This window comes from Bubalus bubalis, chromosome 6, assembly GCF_019923935.1.
Source record: "Bubalus bubalis isolate 160015118507 breed Murrah chromosome 6, NDDB_SH_1, whole genome shotgun sequence".
Classification (NCBI taxonomy): Eukaryota; Metazoa; Chordata; class Mammalia; order Artiodactyla; family Bovidae; genus Bubalus; species Bubalus bubalis.
Genome location: NC_059162.1, coordinates 1,313,759 through 1,329,740, shown reverse-complemented (window position 1 = coordinate 1,329,740; position 15,982 = coordinate 1,313,759). Strand labels below are relative to the sequence as shown.

General features: G+C 42.2%; 1 protein-coding gene across 3 annotated transcripts; it reads right to left on the bottom strand.

Moving 5' to 3' along the window:
* Positions 1-4,203: 4,203 nt before the first annotated feature.
* On the bottom strand, positions 4,204-15,650 carry CREG1 (cellular repressor of E1A stimulated genes 1). Of its 3 annotated transcripts, XM_044944089.2 has the most exons (4): positions 15,218-15,643; positions 12,060-12,179; positions 8,597-8,781; positions 5,369-5,507 (listed from the first exon to the last, which is right to left on the bottom strand). In XM_044944089.2, the coding sequence occupies exons 1-4, from the start codon at positions 15,572-15,574 to the stop codon at positions 5,504-5,506; spliced, it is 666 nt and encodes a 221-aa protein (XP_044800024.1). In that variant the 5' UTR covers positions 15,575-15,643; the 3' UTR covers positions 5,369-5,503. The 3 variants fall into 3 exon arrangements, with proteins under 3 accessions (XP_044800025.2, XP_044800024.1, XP_006055570.3); XM_044944090.2 differs by lacking the exon at positions 8,597-8,781 and having other exon boundaries at positions 4,204-5,507; positions 15,218-15,650; XM_006055508.4 differs by lacking the exon at positions 5,369-5,507 and having other exon boundaries at positions 8,593-8,781; positions 15,218-15,645.
* Between the last annotated feature and the right edge of the window lie 332 nt (positions 15,651-15,982).

Here is a 15,982-nt window from a genome sequence, read left to right as displayed (position 1 = left end):
TTGCCTGAAAAATCACGCGGACAGTGTAGCCTGGTGAGTTAAAACCCAAAGGTCGCAGAGAGTTGGACGTGACTGAGCCACTAAGCACACACAGGTAGTATTACCGTTACCTAGGGGCTTCCCAGGTGGTTCCGTGGTAAAGAATCCGCCTGCCAATGCAGGAAATGCAGGTTCGATCACTGAGTTGAGAAGATCCCCTGAAGGAGGAAACAGCAACCCACTCAAGCATTCTTGTCTGGAAAATCCCAGAGGAGCTTGTCGGGGTACAGTCCATGGGGTCACAAAGAGTCGGACATGACTGAGCACTAAACACACACATACACCGCTACATAAGACCTGCCGATTAAAATCACAGACTGTTTTTACCTGTAAGTTCAGTGTAGAGTGAACACTTTCATAGACTGTTGCAGGGCTGTTCATTGACACAAAGTCTTAAGGGCAATGTGTAATAGATCCCACCAGCTTTTGGCTTGGGAATTCTACTGCTAGGAATCTCTCCAAGGAAACAAACAGAGATGGGGGAAATACTTCACGCATAAAGATTTCTTTCTTATAACAAGGAAAAATTGGAAGTAATTTAAATGGGCAAATACTGGAAAAAGCGGTAACAGCCCTTAACTTTGGCCTATCCAGTCTCCCTTCAGTTAACATAGGTTCTTTTTTTCCTTTCAGGAGCTCCACTTCAAAATTTGTCTGATCCATGTGGTTCTGACCAGTGCTGAGCTGAACTGTCAACTGCAGGGAAAGACACAGGATGGAAACCTGACCAATGAATGCATTCCCAGACAGAGATTATCAAGGAATGGCTCCCATGGCTGGGAAAGAGGCATCCTTTTTGCCCTAAGATTGCTGACTTCAGTTAAAACCAACACAGTGGAAAGAGGAGCCAGGAGATGAAGAGTTGATTCTGAAGGAATATTTTAAGATCAATGAACTCTTCTTTTAGCTTAAACTACTTTGACTCAGGTTTCTGTCACTAGCAACAGAGTACTAACACAGATCATTATTTGGTAGCTGAAAGAGATCAATCTGATGAAATATTTGCAGCCATTCTAAACCATCTTTATGAATGGTTTCTAGTAATATAAGCTTATGATAAAGTGAAGGAAGTGTGATACACAATCAGCATATAACATGATCTTTTTAGTTAAACATTTCCTGGGAGTAAAGGCTGGCTGGTGAGATTATTAATTTTTAAACTTTTATTTTGTGTATTTTCCGTACAAAGATACATGCATGCAAGCTAAGTTGCTTCAGTCATGCCCGATTCTTTGTGACCCCATGGACTGTAACCCACCAGGCTTCTCTGCCCATGGAATTCTCCAGGCAAGAATACTGGAGTGGGTAGCCACTCCCTTATCCAGGGGATCTTCTCAACCCAAGGATCAAATTCAGGTCTCCTGCATTGCAGGCAGATTCTTTATCATCTGAGCCACCAGGGAAGCCCCCACAAAGATATATATCTTACAATAAGTATAAGGAAAAATTAAGAAAGAGATACAATTTTACTGGTTAATTTATACCTTCCTTAATTTCCAAAAGGATCTAAGTTACCCTTGTCTTCTCAGATAAAAATATACAGAGCACCTCTTTTTGAAGTGACAGTTTGGAATTTCCCTTACAATATTGACCTACCAGTTTTGCATCAAGTAGAACTTTTTTTTTTTCCCCCAGTTCTAAATCTGAAAACATGCCCCACTACAGGAAAGTAGAGTCTCCTCTTCAACGATTTTGTGATCTTCAGTCTGACTGTTACTAAGAAGGAAAATGTGACATGAACAGCCTCCAGTCAGAATATGTATGCACTGATCTCATGGAGCTGAACCTCAAGTCATAAAGGTCCCCACTCCACCTCATACTTGAAAGGACTCTAAAGCTGGACTAAAAGACAGAATGAACCATGACTATTGGCCACAGTCCTCCAGTCAGAATATGTATGCACTGATCTCATGGAGCTGAACCTCAAGTCATAAAGGTCCCCACTCCACCTCATACTTGAAAGGACTCTAAAGCTGGACTAAAAGACAGAATGAACCATGACTATTGGCCACAGTCTAGTAAAGATAAATGGCCTTGACCAGCGAAGCACAAATCCAGGGCGAAGGCAACATCCACTAGGCACAGCCCCCTGGACTCAGAAACTCAGGGTTCTTAAGCCACTCCCTCTCCCTACTTCTGATTTTCTTTTCTTGATCAGGGCCTGCCTTGCTTTCTGGGCCAAAGCTAGTCCGAGTCCAAAACACTCATCCCCTCTCTCTTTTGGGTCAGGGTTCTGCTCCAGTTCTGCAGCAGGTAATGAAGTGCATGGCAGGGAGGGGTAAATCCATGACAGTCGCTAGCAGCGGCACAGACCAGCCTCAGCTTCTCTCCTTTGCTCTGCTGGGCTACTTTTACTCCAGGGTCATCTTATCGAGGTCACCCATCCCATCCCAGCCCATTGGACTTGATCAGCTCTGCTGTGCCACAGTCCCCTCTTATCCAGTTTTGCTTTCTGCAGTTTCAGTTACCAGTGGCCAACCTCAGCCCAAAAATATTAAATGAAAAATTCCAGCAATAAACAATTTGTGCATTTTGTGTGTGCTGTTTCGAGTAGCATGATGAAATCTCACACCATGAATCATCCCTTTGCCCAGCGAATTGACACTGTATGTACCTGTCAGTTCGGAGAAGGTGATGGCACCCCACTCCAGTACTCTTGCCTGGAAAACCCCATGAATGGAGGAGCCTGGTGGGCTGCAGTCCATGGGATCGCTAGGAGTCTGACACGACTGAGCGACTTGACTTTCACTTTTCACTTTCATGCATTGGAGAAGGAAATGGAAACCCACTCCAGTGTTCTTGCCTGGAGAATCCCAGGGATGGGGGAGCCTGGTGGGCTGCTGTCTATGGGATCGCACAGAGTCAGACACGACTGAAGCGACTCAGCAGCAGTAGCAGCAGCAGTAACTGTCAGTTAGTAGTAGTAGTCTTGATATCACGGTGCTTGTGTTCAAGTTACCCTTATTTTACTTAATAATGGTCCCAAGTACAAGGGTAATAGTCTCTCAGTTCAGTTCAGTCACTCCAGTCGTGTCCGACTCTTTGCGACCCCATACTTTATAAATTAAACTGTATCATGTGTATGTATAGGAAAAGAACATAGTGCATACAGGTTTGGTACAACCCTGGGTTTCAGGCACCTGCAAGGGCTGGGGACAGTCTTGGAAAAGATCCCTATATATAAGCGGGAGATTATTGTTGTTTGGTCGCTAAGTCATGTCTGACTTTTGTGACCCCACGGACTGTATAGTCTGCCAGGCTCTTCTGTCTATGGGGTTTCCCAGGGAAGAATACTAGAGTGGGAGAGCGGGTTGCCATTTCCTTCTCCAGGGTATCTTTCTGACCCAGGGATGGAACCTGTGTCTCCTGCATTACAGGCAGGTTTTTTTTTTGCCACTGAGCCACTTGTGTAAACATGTGGAAGACTACTGTACAAGAAACCAGCATCTGCACAAAAAGTGGTCCACAGTGCCCCCTGGTGATCAATCAGAACATAGTTAAGTGTTAGTAGCTCAGTCGTGCCGACTCGTTGCAATCCCATGGACTGCAGCCCTTCAGGTTCCTCTGTCCATGATTTTCCAGGCAAGGATACTGGAATGGGTTGCCATTTCCTTCTCCAGGGGATCTTCCCAACCCAGGGATCGAACCCGGGTCTCTTGCAGTGCAGATTCTTTACCAACTGAGCTATAAGGGAAGCCCCATCAGAACATAATGGGGACTTAATGTGCACATTCAATTAAAAAGGAAGCCACAGCACCTTCAGTGAAAAAGTGGTTGACTCTCCTCTGTGATAATTGGATCTTACTTGAATACAGGTATTTTTACATGGTACCAAATGATGAAGAGAAAATTCACAATAACTGAGTAAAGGGAAAATACAGATAGACACTCTCAATTTAATTCTATCACAAGTTACCTTGGCACCCAAGGCCCTGAGGAAAGACCCTTGACAAAGACTGCATTCTGCCAGACCTCCAAATTTTAAGACACAATGAATCGTTTACCAATAGGAAAAGGTCAAGTTATTCACTTTAAGCTTTAAATCAGCCAGAAGTTAATTTAACAACCTGCTAAAATAAAAACACAAAGGGATTTCGGCAGTGGACAATGAAAAAAAGTGCAATCAATATTACCATCTCTGTGTAAGAAAATAAATATGACACATTTCATGAAAATAATGCTTTTTATTATTAATGCTTTGAGTAAGAAACCTTCTCCACCAAGTTTAAGACACATCATTTTTCTTAAAGAGAAGCTGTTTGCTGGATTGCAGGTAAGTTCATTTTGTAGTTTCAAACTCATATTCAACTTCCTTTCTCTTAGCCATTTAAGGATTCAGTTGCTTGATTCCTGACACACCTTTTATAAAGGATCTCGTAGAGTCTTCTAAAATCATGTCTATAGGTAATAAAAGCAAACAGTTTCTCCCCTTCTGAAGAGATGTGATTTTTAAACCGTGTTGTCCCCCCTCTGATGACCTGATTTAGGCAGTAACAGCATTAGAAGCCCCTTAGACATCTGAAGAAGTTGAAAAAGGCTTGGGCCATTATTGAGAGAGTTGGAAGATGGATTTTGGCTCTGGTTGAACCTAGTCCATGTCCAGGTTGATGTTAAAAAATGTTATAAAAGAACACCAGAAATAACTTACACATAAAATGCCCCCCCTCTTTTTCTTTCATAATCCCCTTTTGGGATGAAAAAAAAAATGTGCTTGTGTGTAAGTATTTTGAGTGGAAGAAACTAATTACACAGTGTCCACTTAGCTGGGGAAATCAAATTCAGAAAATTTTATGAACTTCCTTTATTAAGTCCAATTAAGGAAGTTTTATCATCCTTTGTTCTAGATATTTATCACTTTAGACTTGAAGAGTATTTTTTCTTTTATGTTCTGTATAAGAGATAGTTTTGCCTTGTGTTGGATTAACAACACCCAGGACTGTCAAACGTAAGTGGACCACGAGTGGGATGCTCCACTTATGTTTCATCATTGTTTGTTTGTCTTGGCAAGATTTATCCAGGTGCACTCTAATAGGAGCCCTTAATACAGACGCAGGCAGCAGCTATGGGGGCGTGGCCCTCTCCCCAGCACAGCGGGTTTTCAGGAATTAAGAACACATACTTGAGTACTTTCGAATGCCAATGGTCAATCTAAAACTGGTAACTCTTCCTCTTCAAGGAGCACTGTTGGCAAACTATTTGGAATTAATGGAATAAAATGCTGATCATAAAGACATGTCTCTATGAAAATGGCTTCAAAATATGAAAAAATATATAATATATCCAACAATCTCATCTTCCAAGAAATCCAGTAATAATCCAACTCAATTCTGTAAGCAAGCAAGCAAAGAAAGAAAACTGGCTAATCTTCTGGCAAACTTTCCATAGAAAAACAATAAGTGCTTCAGATCTATGTGAAACTTCCTCAGAAATTTCACGCATGAGGTTAAATTCGCCATATGCTGCTTCACCTAGAGAGGGGAAAAGAGAGGAAGAAAAATTATTTCATTAAACTGACAAATCAGAAGTTAACTCATTCTTGGGAAGGGCTAGAAACACTTCTGATCTAAAAGTTTTTAAGATCTCAAGTTAATTTTGGCCATTTAGTGTAGTAAAGAAAAATCTGAGATTGCTAAAATGCAAAAAATTCACTAGTAAAATGAGTCCTGGTTTAGGGTCAGGCCTAGGGTCTTCATCTCAGCTCTCATCCCAGCTCTCCAAGTACGATGCTGATGCACTTTAGCAAGCACTGCCAGGACAAAACGCTGATCAGCAGCTGTGGCTACTGTGATCACCTCATTCAAGAATGTCAGAAGAGTTAAAAGACAGATGAGACAGAAGGGGGTCCCAAACATTAGAGCAAAAGAGCAGCAGTCTTCCAGCACTCAGCCGGGGAGGTGACCGTGATCCATTTTCCCACTGTAGCCCTGACCACGGATTTCCATCAGGAAATCCATCTCCAGGTAAGGGAGGGCGGGCAAGTTTGCAATCCATTGACCTCTCATTACCTCCGTCTTTCCCCAGAGGCCTGCTGCTCAGGCTTAACAGTGAGAGGAGGCAATTGCTGATACTTATGAGAACTGCTTACCCAACCACATCTACAAATACTTCTGGTAAACATTACCACCTTCCATTCAATACGAGTCTAGCAAGACAAGGACTATGGTACACTCTCTTGGGCTACTAAACAGTCCTGCTGGCAGACCTGGTGGGTGGAAACGTGGGGGACCCAGTCCTGGGCTCTGAAATGGGTGGGAGTCAGAAGCATCTGTTGCAGGTCACATTCAAGGCACTGCCCATTCCTAGGATTCTCGCATCCTGTCTCAGGAGGGGTCACACCCTGGGCTAGTCTTCTGCCCTCCTCTCACAAGGACAGGAAAAAATGCTCCCTCTTATCTCCAAGCTGCAGAAAAGGCCCACTCATCCATGTTAATAAAGTAGAAACCTCAAATTTATCTTTTTCATTGACTTATTCAATGTGCAGACTTATGGGTTTTCTTTTCCAGTTTTACTTTGTTATTAAAGCAAACATTGCCCTCCGGCATGTAATTTAGACAAAGATAACTGTACTTCAGAGACTTTTATGTCCTGTAAAAATGAACTTTAACCTTGAAGAATGGGCCTGTCATCTTACTGACCGTCCTCCTTGATAATTTGTTGCCCAGCCATAATGTTATAATTGCTGCCTCTGTCCTCCCTCCTGAAAAGATGGCTTTTCAGGTCCAGAACACAATCACTGGCCTGGACCTCTTCTCCTGCAGGCACAACAGCAGAATAAATGCCATGACTGATTCGTTTTTGTTGTTGTTAGATTCTTTATTCAAACAACAGTCAAGAATCTGTCTCAAAGGATCAGCCTGACAAGTAGCCAGTGTTTATTAAACACCTACTCTGTGCCATGCACTAGGTTCTGTTTGGAATGAAAAACCAAAATTAAAACTTGAGTTTTGCTGTGAAGAGATTTACAGTCACGATGGAAAGGCAATGGTTCACCAGTAGATCTGTTATACAATATAATAAGGCAGAATAAATGAATGCTGAGAATTTAGGCGCCAACCTGAGCTGCAGCCTACAAAGTCTAGCTTAGCATGGACACGCTCACGTCCGCAAACAGCAGTCAGTCTGTCACAAGCAGGAAGGTTTAAATTACACTGGAACTGGAGCCTGGCCAGCTGCCCGCGATGTGACCAGGGGGGCAGCAAAACCTCCTTTACAAACAAGGTGAAGGTTCTGGAGCTAGAATGCTGGGCTTTGAATCCCAGCACTATTGCTTCCTAAAACTTTAAGCAAGTTTCTGACTTTTCTGTGCATCAGCTCTTCATCCAGGGAAAAAAAAAAAAACCAACTACCTAACTCATAGGACTGCGGTGTGAGTTGCGTTGAGTTCAGACATGGGAAGCCGCCAGGTAGCGCCAGCCAACAACGCCCGCCAGACGCCCCTGCTGCCGCTGTCGCTGCTGCTTTCCTGCCATCGCCATCCGCGAGGCCTTGAGGCTGCCCGACGGCCAGCGCGACCCGTGCCGCCTGGGAAAAGCACCAGTCCCTTCTCTTCCTTCATTTGAACCCTAACCTAATTTCAAAAAATTTGATCACACCCTTCTTTCCTGTCCCTTTCCCATCTTCAGGTTATGTTCTTCTCTTTCATTCTCTCTGATTGCTCCTTCCCTCCAAGTGTCCATTTTCTGGCAGGATATACCACACACTCCCACAGGCACAACAGGACCAGGGCCTGAGGATCTGGGTCACATGCTCAGACTGCATGTGATTCCTTCACGTTGGGTAATGTACCCGGGTCTGACTCTCATGAGAAAATGCCATCATGGGTCAGAACTAGGCTCCACAAGCACAGACCTAAGATAGGGTCTTGGGAATTCCCTGGTAGCCCAGTGGTTAGGACTCAGCTCTTTCTCTGTTGTGGCCCAGGTTCAAACCCTGATCAGGGAACTAAGATACTGCAAGCTATGGCACACAGGCAAAAAAAAATATATAGTCTCCACCTGATGTCCTAGCTTGTAGATAGAGTTCAGGGTGTCTGTGATGGGGAAAAACTGGGATGGAAAGAACTTTCCATTAAGCTCTAACTGAAACATATTATTCTCTTTAATGATGAATGCAGACAATAAACTAAGTGGTGACCGTGTATCTGTGATGGCCACTGACAGAAATACAGAAATGACAGACACTTGCATATCACGGCACTCTTGCTGCCGATGTCTTAAAATATTCAGTTCTCACTACTCTGAAAGTACAGAAAGGTTATGGACTCTCTACTGGAACTTACTATTTAATGTATTCATTAAAAAGCCAACATATTACTATATATCCTGTATTTTATAAAATATTTTTATAAATGTATTTCCATATAGTTCCATATAGTTGGTTTCTTTTGTAATCTTATGTACTTTATGTATTAAAAATACTATTCCTAGGGGAGTTGTAGGCCTTACCAGCTTGCCAAAATGATCCATGCTACAGGAAATGGTTAAGACCCCTTTAGAAGATTGAGGAGCACTGATAAGGGCTGCAGTATCAGAAAGATGGCAGGTGTGGAAATGCTTACTGAGATGTGGCGTTATAGTATTCTGCAGGTGTCACTGTTTTTGGTCCACCAAAGTAGTCCAGGACCCAGATATTGGTTATATTCAACTTAGCGAAGAACCAGTTATGGCTGGATGGCCAGGTTTTCATCTCAGGGTGTCGAATGAATAACGAATTCTTTGCAACGTCCATTTCTGTTTCACTCACCTAAAAGACATACATAAAATAAACCTACTCCTAGCCATGACATTTTGTTTTCTTGGCTGTTAAGAATGTGTGATTCTAGCATTCCACAAACCCTAAAGAGTTTATTTAGTTATAAATCCCGATTTTTAAAATTTTTATTTCTAAAATTAATTATTGATCAATAATTGACATATAACTCTGTATTAGTTTTAGATGTATACAATATAAAGATTTGATATATGCATACCCTGCAAAATAATCACAAGTTTAGTTAACGTTCATCACTACACATAGTAGTAATTTTTTCTCACCTTTTTTTCCCTTTGTGCTGAGCACTTTTAACATCTACTACAAAGTTTGATCTTAAGCAGTAGAAGAAGCTTGAAGAAATGCAGAGACCAATGGAGATTTCAAATGTTGGTGATAACATATATTATAATGAAGTGGGAGACCATCATGAGTACCAGTTTTCACTGTGAAATAGCAATTTTGAGCTATCAGAGTAGTTGGTACAAAGTACTATAATAAAATATTGCTGGTGCTTATGCTGTGTAACATTAGGACTTTCATCCCACAGCATGCGTATGTTAAACACATAGATGGGCGCACATAAAGGATGTAAGTCTTTAGAAGAAGCACAATGGAACTCAAGTGCATCTGCCGCCCTCCCCCTTTCTCTGACCACTGAAGAACACTCAGCTCCAGAAATGCAGCCACACAGAATTTTGAGACCATGATTAAAACTCATCTGAGGTATTCATGATTGACAAGGTCAAAAAGTCTGCCTACTGGCTTGGCAATCAGATCAGTCCTCATGACAGCTTGCCCTTTGCCCTTCCCACTGTTTTATTTAACCTCTTCTCTCTAGCACTCACCCCCAACTATCTAAATTTACTTATAGTATTTAATATACTCTCCCTTATCTTCAATTTTTAAAATTTATTTTTAATTAGAGGATTAGTTGCTTTACAATGTTGTGTTGCTTTCTGCCATACATGAACATGAATCAGCCATAGGTACCCGTATGTCCCCTCCCTCATGAACCTCCATCCCACCCCTCCAGGTTGTCACAGAGCATCAGGCTGAGCTCCCGGTGCTATACAGCGAGTTCCTATTGGCTCTCTGTTCTACACATGGTCATATATATATGCCAATGCTACTCTCTCAATTCATCCCGCCCTCTACTTCCCCCTCTACGTCCATAAGCCTGTTCTCTGTGTCTGAGTCTCTTTTCCTACCCTGCAAATAGGTTCACCAGTACCATTTTTCTAGATTCCATATATATGCATTAATGTACAACATTTTCCTCTGACTTACTTCATTCTGTATAACAGGCTCTAGGTTCATATACCTCACTAGAACTGACTCAAACTCATTCCTTTTTATGACTGAGTAATATTCCTTTGTATATACATACACATCTTCTTTATCCTTTCATCTATCAGTGGACATCTAGGTTGCTTCCATGTCCTGGCTATTGTAAATAGTGCTACAATGAACACTGGGGTACGTGTCTTTTCCAATTATGGTTTTCTTAGGGTATATGCCCAGTAGTGGGATTGTTGGGTCATATGGTAGTTTTATTCCTAGTTTTTAAAGAAATCACCATACTGTTCTCCACAGTGGCTGTTGTCAATCTACATTCCCACCAACAATGCAAGAGGGTTCCCTTTTTTCCACATCCTCTCTAGCATTTATTGTTTGTAGATTTTTTGAGGGTGGTCATTCTGATTGGTGTGAGGTCATACCTCATTTTAGTTCTGATTTGCATTTCTCTAATAATAAGCAACGTTGAGCATGTTTTCATGTGTTTATTAGCCATCTGGATGTCTTCTTTGGAGAAATGTCTGTTTAGGTCTTCTGCCCATTGTTTTATTGGGTTTTTGTTTTTCTGTTGTTGAGCTGCATGAACTGCTTGTGTATTCTGGAGAGTAATCCTTTGTCAGTTGCTTCATTTGCAATTGTTTTCTCCCATTCTGATGGGTGTCTTTTCATCTTGTTTATGGTTTCTTTTGATATGCAAAAGCTTTTAATTAGATTCCATTTGTCCATTTTTGCTATTTCCATTATTCTAGGAGATAGTCATAGAGGATCTTGCTGTGATTTATATCAAAGAGTGTTCTGCCTATGTCTTCCTCTAAGAGTTTTATAGTTTCTGGTCATCTTTAATCCATTTTGAGTTTATCTTTGAGTATGGTGTTAGGAAGTGTTCTAATTTCATTCTTTTTCATGTAGCTGTCCAGTTTTTCCAGCACCACTTCTTGAAGAGACTATCTTTTTTCCATCGTATAATTCTGCCTCCTTTGTCAAAGATAAGGTGCCCATAGATATGTAGGCTTATCTCTGGGCTATCTTGTTCCATTGGTCTATATTTCTGTTTTTGTGGCAGTACCATACTGTCTTGATGACTGTAGCTTTGTAGTATAGTCTGAAGTCAGGAAGATTGATTCCTCCAGCTCTATTCTTCTTTCTCAAGGTTGCTTTGGCTATTTATGGTCTTTTGCATTTCCATACAAATGGTGAAAATTTTTTATTCTAGTTCTATGAAAAATGCCACTGGTAATTCGATTGGGATTACACTGAATCTATAGATTGCTTAGTCATTTTCATAATATTGATTCTTTTGATCCAAGAACTTGATTCTTTTGATCCAAGAACTTGACATATGTCTCCATCTATTTATGTCATCTTTGATTTCTTTCATCAATGTCTTACAGTTTTCTGTATATGGTTCTTTTCTCTCCTTAAGTAGGTTTATTTCTAGGTATTTTATTCTTTATTGTTGCAATGGTGAATGGGATTGATTCCTTAATTTCTCTGATTTTTCATTTTTAGTGTATAGGAATGAAGGGATTTGTGTGTACTGATTTTGTGCATACTCCCCTTTTAATATACTTAATCTGCTTTCTGCTCTAAGCCACTGTTAAATATGGAAACAAGGAATCCATACATGGGAAATACTGTACAGTATACAACATGGTCAGGACTATGAACTTTGAGCAGATGTTCCTTATATAGGAGCTTAACAGCTATTACATCTGTTCAGCTTCAAAAAATAGTTCCTTTTTCTTATTGAACATCTATCTGCTCAATTGAATAGTTCAATATTTTATTGAACACCTACATGAAAGTAACCAACTAAAACCTTTAGTTTTTATGAAATTACCTTACATATTAGAATATATTCTAACTCTGTACCTCAATCACAAATTTTATTTTATTCTCAAAATATGTCTTCCTTCACTGTTAATAACATACTGATCTTCTAAAACCAGTATCTGTTCTTACATGATATTTACCTTGATAACAGTTCCTGATAGTATTATGTGAGCACAGAGGGGACTCTGGGGATCAAATCCATATTTCCTGCAGAAATTAGTCTCTGCCAAAGACATGGTCAATGTAGCATATGGATTCTCCTGTAGAGAGAAAATGAAGACCTCTCATGTGAAATATTGTCTCTGAGAGGTAATAAATTTCACAAGTTGCATACACATTGTCCCCAGAACTTGACCATTCTTTCATGAAACAATGAATTGGAAAATACCACCTTCCACTTGGGAAAATTACTACTTGGATAGAGATTGATCTTTATCCTCTCTCCAAAAAAAGTGTGTTGGAGGTTGTTTCATATTTTAAGTAATTAACTTGGTAAGAATTATGTTAAACACTTTTCTTTTTCTTAGACTCCTAATTTGTCCCATACTTATCAGAGGATTATAACTACATTACCACCCAAATACAAGGCTGATCTCCAACTTTCACTGAAAGAGGTAAAGGATTAGACTAATGTGAAACTAATGCATAAGAATACCACAGTGGTTCAACTAGCTAACTGAACAATTTAAGCAAGAAAGTAGCTGAATCATGCTTCTTGGTTATCTTATGCTAGCAGAAACTGTCATGTGATTTCAAAATTGGAGAAGTTGCTCACTTCTGTTCTACCAGTAAGAGAATTCTTAAATTAAAAATGTGATATAAGCAAAATTCCTAATTCTTTCTTATTCAGAAATCAGCTTAATAAAAGTCTTGTTGACAGATTACAGCAAAATTCACCTGCTACATTTAGTGTTTTAAACCTCAAATGTCTTGTGTGTGGGATTTTGCCATCTCACAGTGACCCATCAAAACAGTGAGTCATAAAGAGATCTCTTTGGAATTATTAGGCCAAAAATTTGCTGTCAAGAAAACCTATTAGGCAAGGCTCTAGGGAGACCAAAAATAGGGAACGGGGAGACTCAGACAAGGTCCTTCCCTTCTCTGTGAGTTTATAATCTGGTTGAAAAGTCAAACATAAACAAAGTTTAAAAATGCAAAACAAAGACACAGAAGAGGTCAAAAGGCAGCACATAACTAACTGCCAAGCGAATGATACAGGTAAGCATATTTGAAGTTCAGTGTAAGGAGATATCAGCAACCTGGAGTGATATGGAAACTCCAGGGAGCCTTGTAAGATAGTCAAAATCAGCACAAACCGTGAAAAGATGTATTAAAGGCAAAGGGCATTGTAACTGCAAAAACACAGAATGGGGAAAGTATACAATAAGACTGTGAGTAGTGAAAACCCAATTTGCATGAAAGCAAGCTTTCTGAGGGGAAGGGGTTAGGGACACAGTAGTGAGAGGTAGAGGGTTGTGGGTAGTGAGGGTGCCTCAATTCCAAGTCAAGGAGTCAAAACTATATTTTATAGGCTGGCATCTGTCAGGGCTTTCCAAGAACCACCTTTCTGGAGAGATGTTAAAATGCGGATTTCTTGGTTCCATTCCCATCCCAGGTATTTGCATTTTTAACAAACACCCAGGTGAATCTTATGCAGGTCTAAGTTGCCAGATGTTGTTAAAGGTTTCTGGGAGGAGGGCAATGCTGAGTGGTATTTTGTTCATGTTATTCGGGTGGGTAGGGTGGATAGAAATAGTCAGGAAGAAGATGGGTTAGAAGGAGGAGAAAAAATGGAAAGCAGAAACCAACTTTGGTTAATTGACAGAATCAGAGTCAGACTGATGCTGAAGTGGCCATGCTTTTTCACTGCCATCACGGATCTGAAATCCTGGGTAAGGGCCTCTTCGAACTGTCATTTTCTAGAGATGTCAAAGACTAGACTTGAGTTCCACCTGACAGCCATTAGCTGACTAGTCACAATTGAGTCTCTGCATCTGACTGTGAGTTTACTCATTTCCTGAAATGAGGAAGATAATATCAGCAAAAGTTTAAATATAATAGTGTATAGCAGTGGTTCTCACCCCCCCCCCCAACATTAGAAGCATCAGGAGGGATTTGGGGGGGTGTTTTATAATAAAATGTTTTTAGTACAATGCTTTGGAATTGCACTTTTAAAGTCTTCCCAGGTGACTGTATTTGAAGCCAAGATGGACCATCACTGATGAAATTGAAATGAACTTGCTCTGAGCAAATGTCTAAGGGAGCGGAGTGGGTGACTGGGAATAAGAAAATGGAGGAACAGGGATGTATATACCTTAACTAAAGGAGGGTTAGCTCAGAGTATGCAGGCTCCCAGTGTCATAGATCTTCCCATTTTTCAACAAGTTAGAAATTTAGGCTTCTAATTGCAAGTTCCATTTTCGAATGTTGATAACTAATACAAATTTATTAAAAAAAAACAGAACTCTGCATGAGCCAAAGAAAACCCATCTGTGAGACATACTCAGCTCAAGGACCACCAGTTAATGACTTGCGTTTTGAAGGCAACAGATCTGGCATGAAATTCCAGTGTGGCCACCGGGCTTAGGGCAAGTTCTTTATCTGCAGAACCAGGGTGGTAACAGCCACCTCAAAGAGTGATTAAAAGACAGAATGAGTGGAAGATGAAGGGAAAGGTCATCCTGGCACACAACAAGTGCCTCATCAAATACAGGTTTCTTTCAATATCATCCATAAACAATGTTAACCTCAAATCTAGATATCTTTTGTCAAAAGGAACCTTCCCCAAATCTTGCTCCATCCCTAGACTCAGCATAGCTCTAGCCTTCCAGGTTGTGATACCACTCGACGCATCAGAAATCCACCGGAGAGGTATTAACTTGGCTCTGCCCCAAAAGGTGGACAAAGGGTGAGGACCTAGTTCTCCAGTCCGGTCTGCTCCCTACGTGGGAGGCTGATGTGCACCTGAGGCCTAGAACTTTTAATAATAAAAACCCAGTTAATGAGACACCGTGCCCCAAGACGACTTAGGTGAGAAGTCCTCCAGGTGCTGGTAAAGAATACACCCCAAGTGCGTGGCACGGTGACAAGGACGTGGGGGCAATTCTTGGTATTTAGTTGCCCAATAACTGGAAAGCTGCAATGCACGCCTAGCCAGCGCAGGAGAGACGATCCAGAGGTTTGGGCTAAGTTCAAACGCATCTCTATGAGGCCGGCTCTCCTTTCCAGGCAGAATTTAAGCGGTAGTCGAAAGGCTCGCGCTCCAGCCCCGCGAAGCCACACTGCCCCTCCGGCTCACCTGCAGGTTGCCCACCGACTGCTGCAGCGGGCTCAAGTAGAAGTAGGGCACGCCGCTGCCCTTGCCCGGGGGCCCATCGCTGAGCGATAAAACGTCGGCAAAGGGCCGGCCGCGCACCCCCTCCTGCGTTGAGATGGTGGCCAGTGCGCCCCAGTCACAGACGTTCGTCACGAAGCGAGCCACGAGCGCCGCATTCTCCCGGGGCGGCAGCGGCGGCAGCAGCAGCTCGGCGGCGTCCCACTCCCCGTGGCCCCGGCCGCCCCGGCCTCGCGCCGGTGCCACCAGTAGAGTCACCAGCGCGGGCGCCAGCAGAAAGGCGAGCACTGCGCGCACGAACCCGCAGGCACAACCCGCCATGACGCTGACCCCAGCGAGAGTTGGGAGCGCGAAGGCCTACCCGACCCAAGCAGAGCCCAGAGTCGGGCCCCGCCCCCTCCGAAGGGGACCAATCGGAGCCCGCGGGTGGAGGGCGGAGGGGGCGTGTCCCTCGGCCGGCTCCTCCGCTTGCTGGGACTGACCGGTTACCCACCTGCTCCGCCCCCGCCGCCGTGAGGATTGGGAAATGGTCCTGAATAGGGTGTTTGTTTCTTCGATGCCTGATAAAACGGAGACTGAGAGAAATTAAGCAGCTTGCCTAAGTCATACTACTAGGAAAGGACCAGCCTTTTCATATGTACGCCTTCCTTTAATACCTTTGATTATGACTACCTGATACCGGAGAGGGATTGCTGCGCTTCCTACTTATGCTCCTCCTTTCCGTTTACT

What these genes read in the sequence shown, in the direction of transcription:
- CREG1 (XM_006055508.4), bottom strand. Translation starts at nt 15,574, where the DNA reads ATGGCGGGTTGTGCCTGCGGGTTCGTGCGCGCAGTGCTCGCCTTTCTG. An exon ending in AGTCGGTGGGCAACCTGCAG is followed by an intron (nt 12,180 to 15,217) that starts GTGAGCCGGAGG and finishes TTCTCTCTACAG; the next exon opens with GAGAATCCATATGCTACATT. An exon ending in TATCAGGAACTGTTATCAAG is followed by an intron (nt 8,782 to 12,059) that starts GTAAATATCATG and finishes TATGTCTTTTAG; the next exon opens with GTGAGTGAAACAGAAATGGA.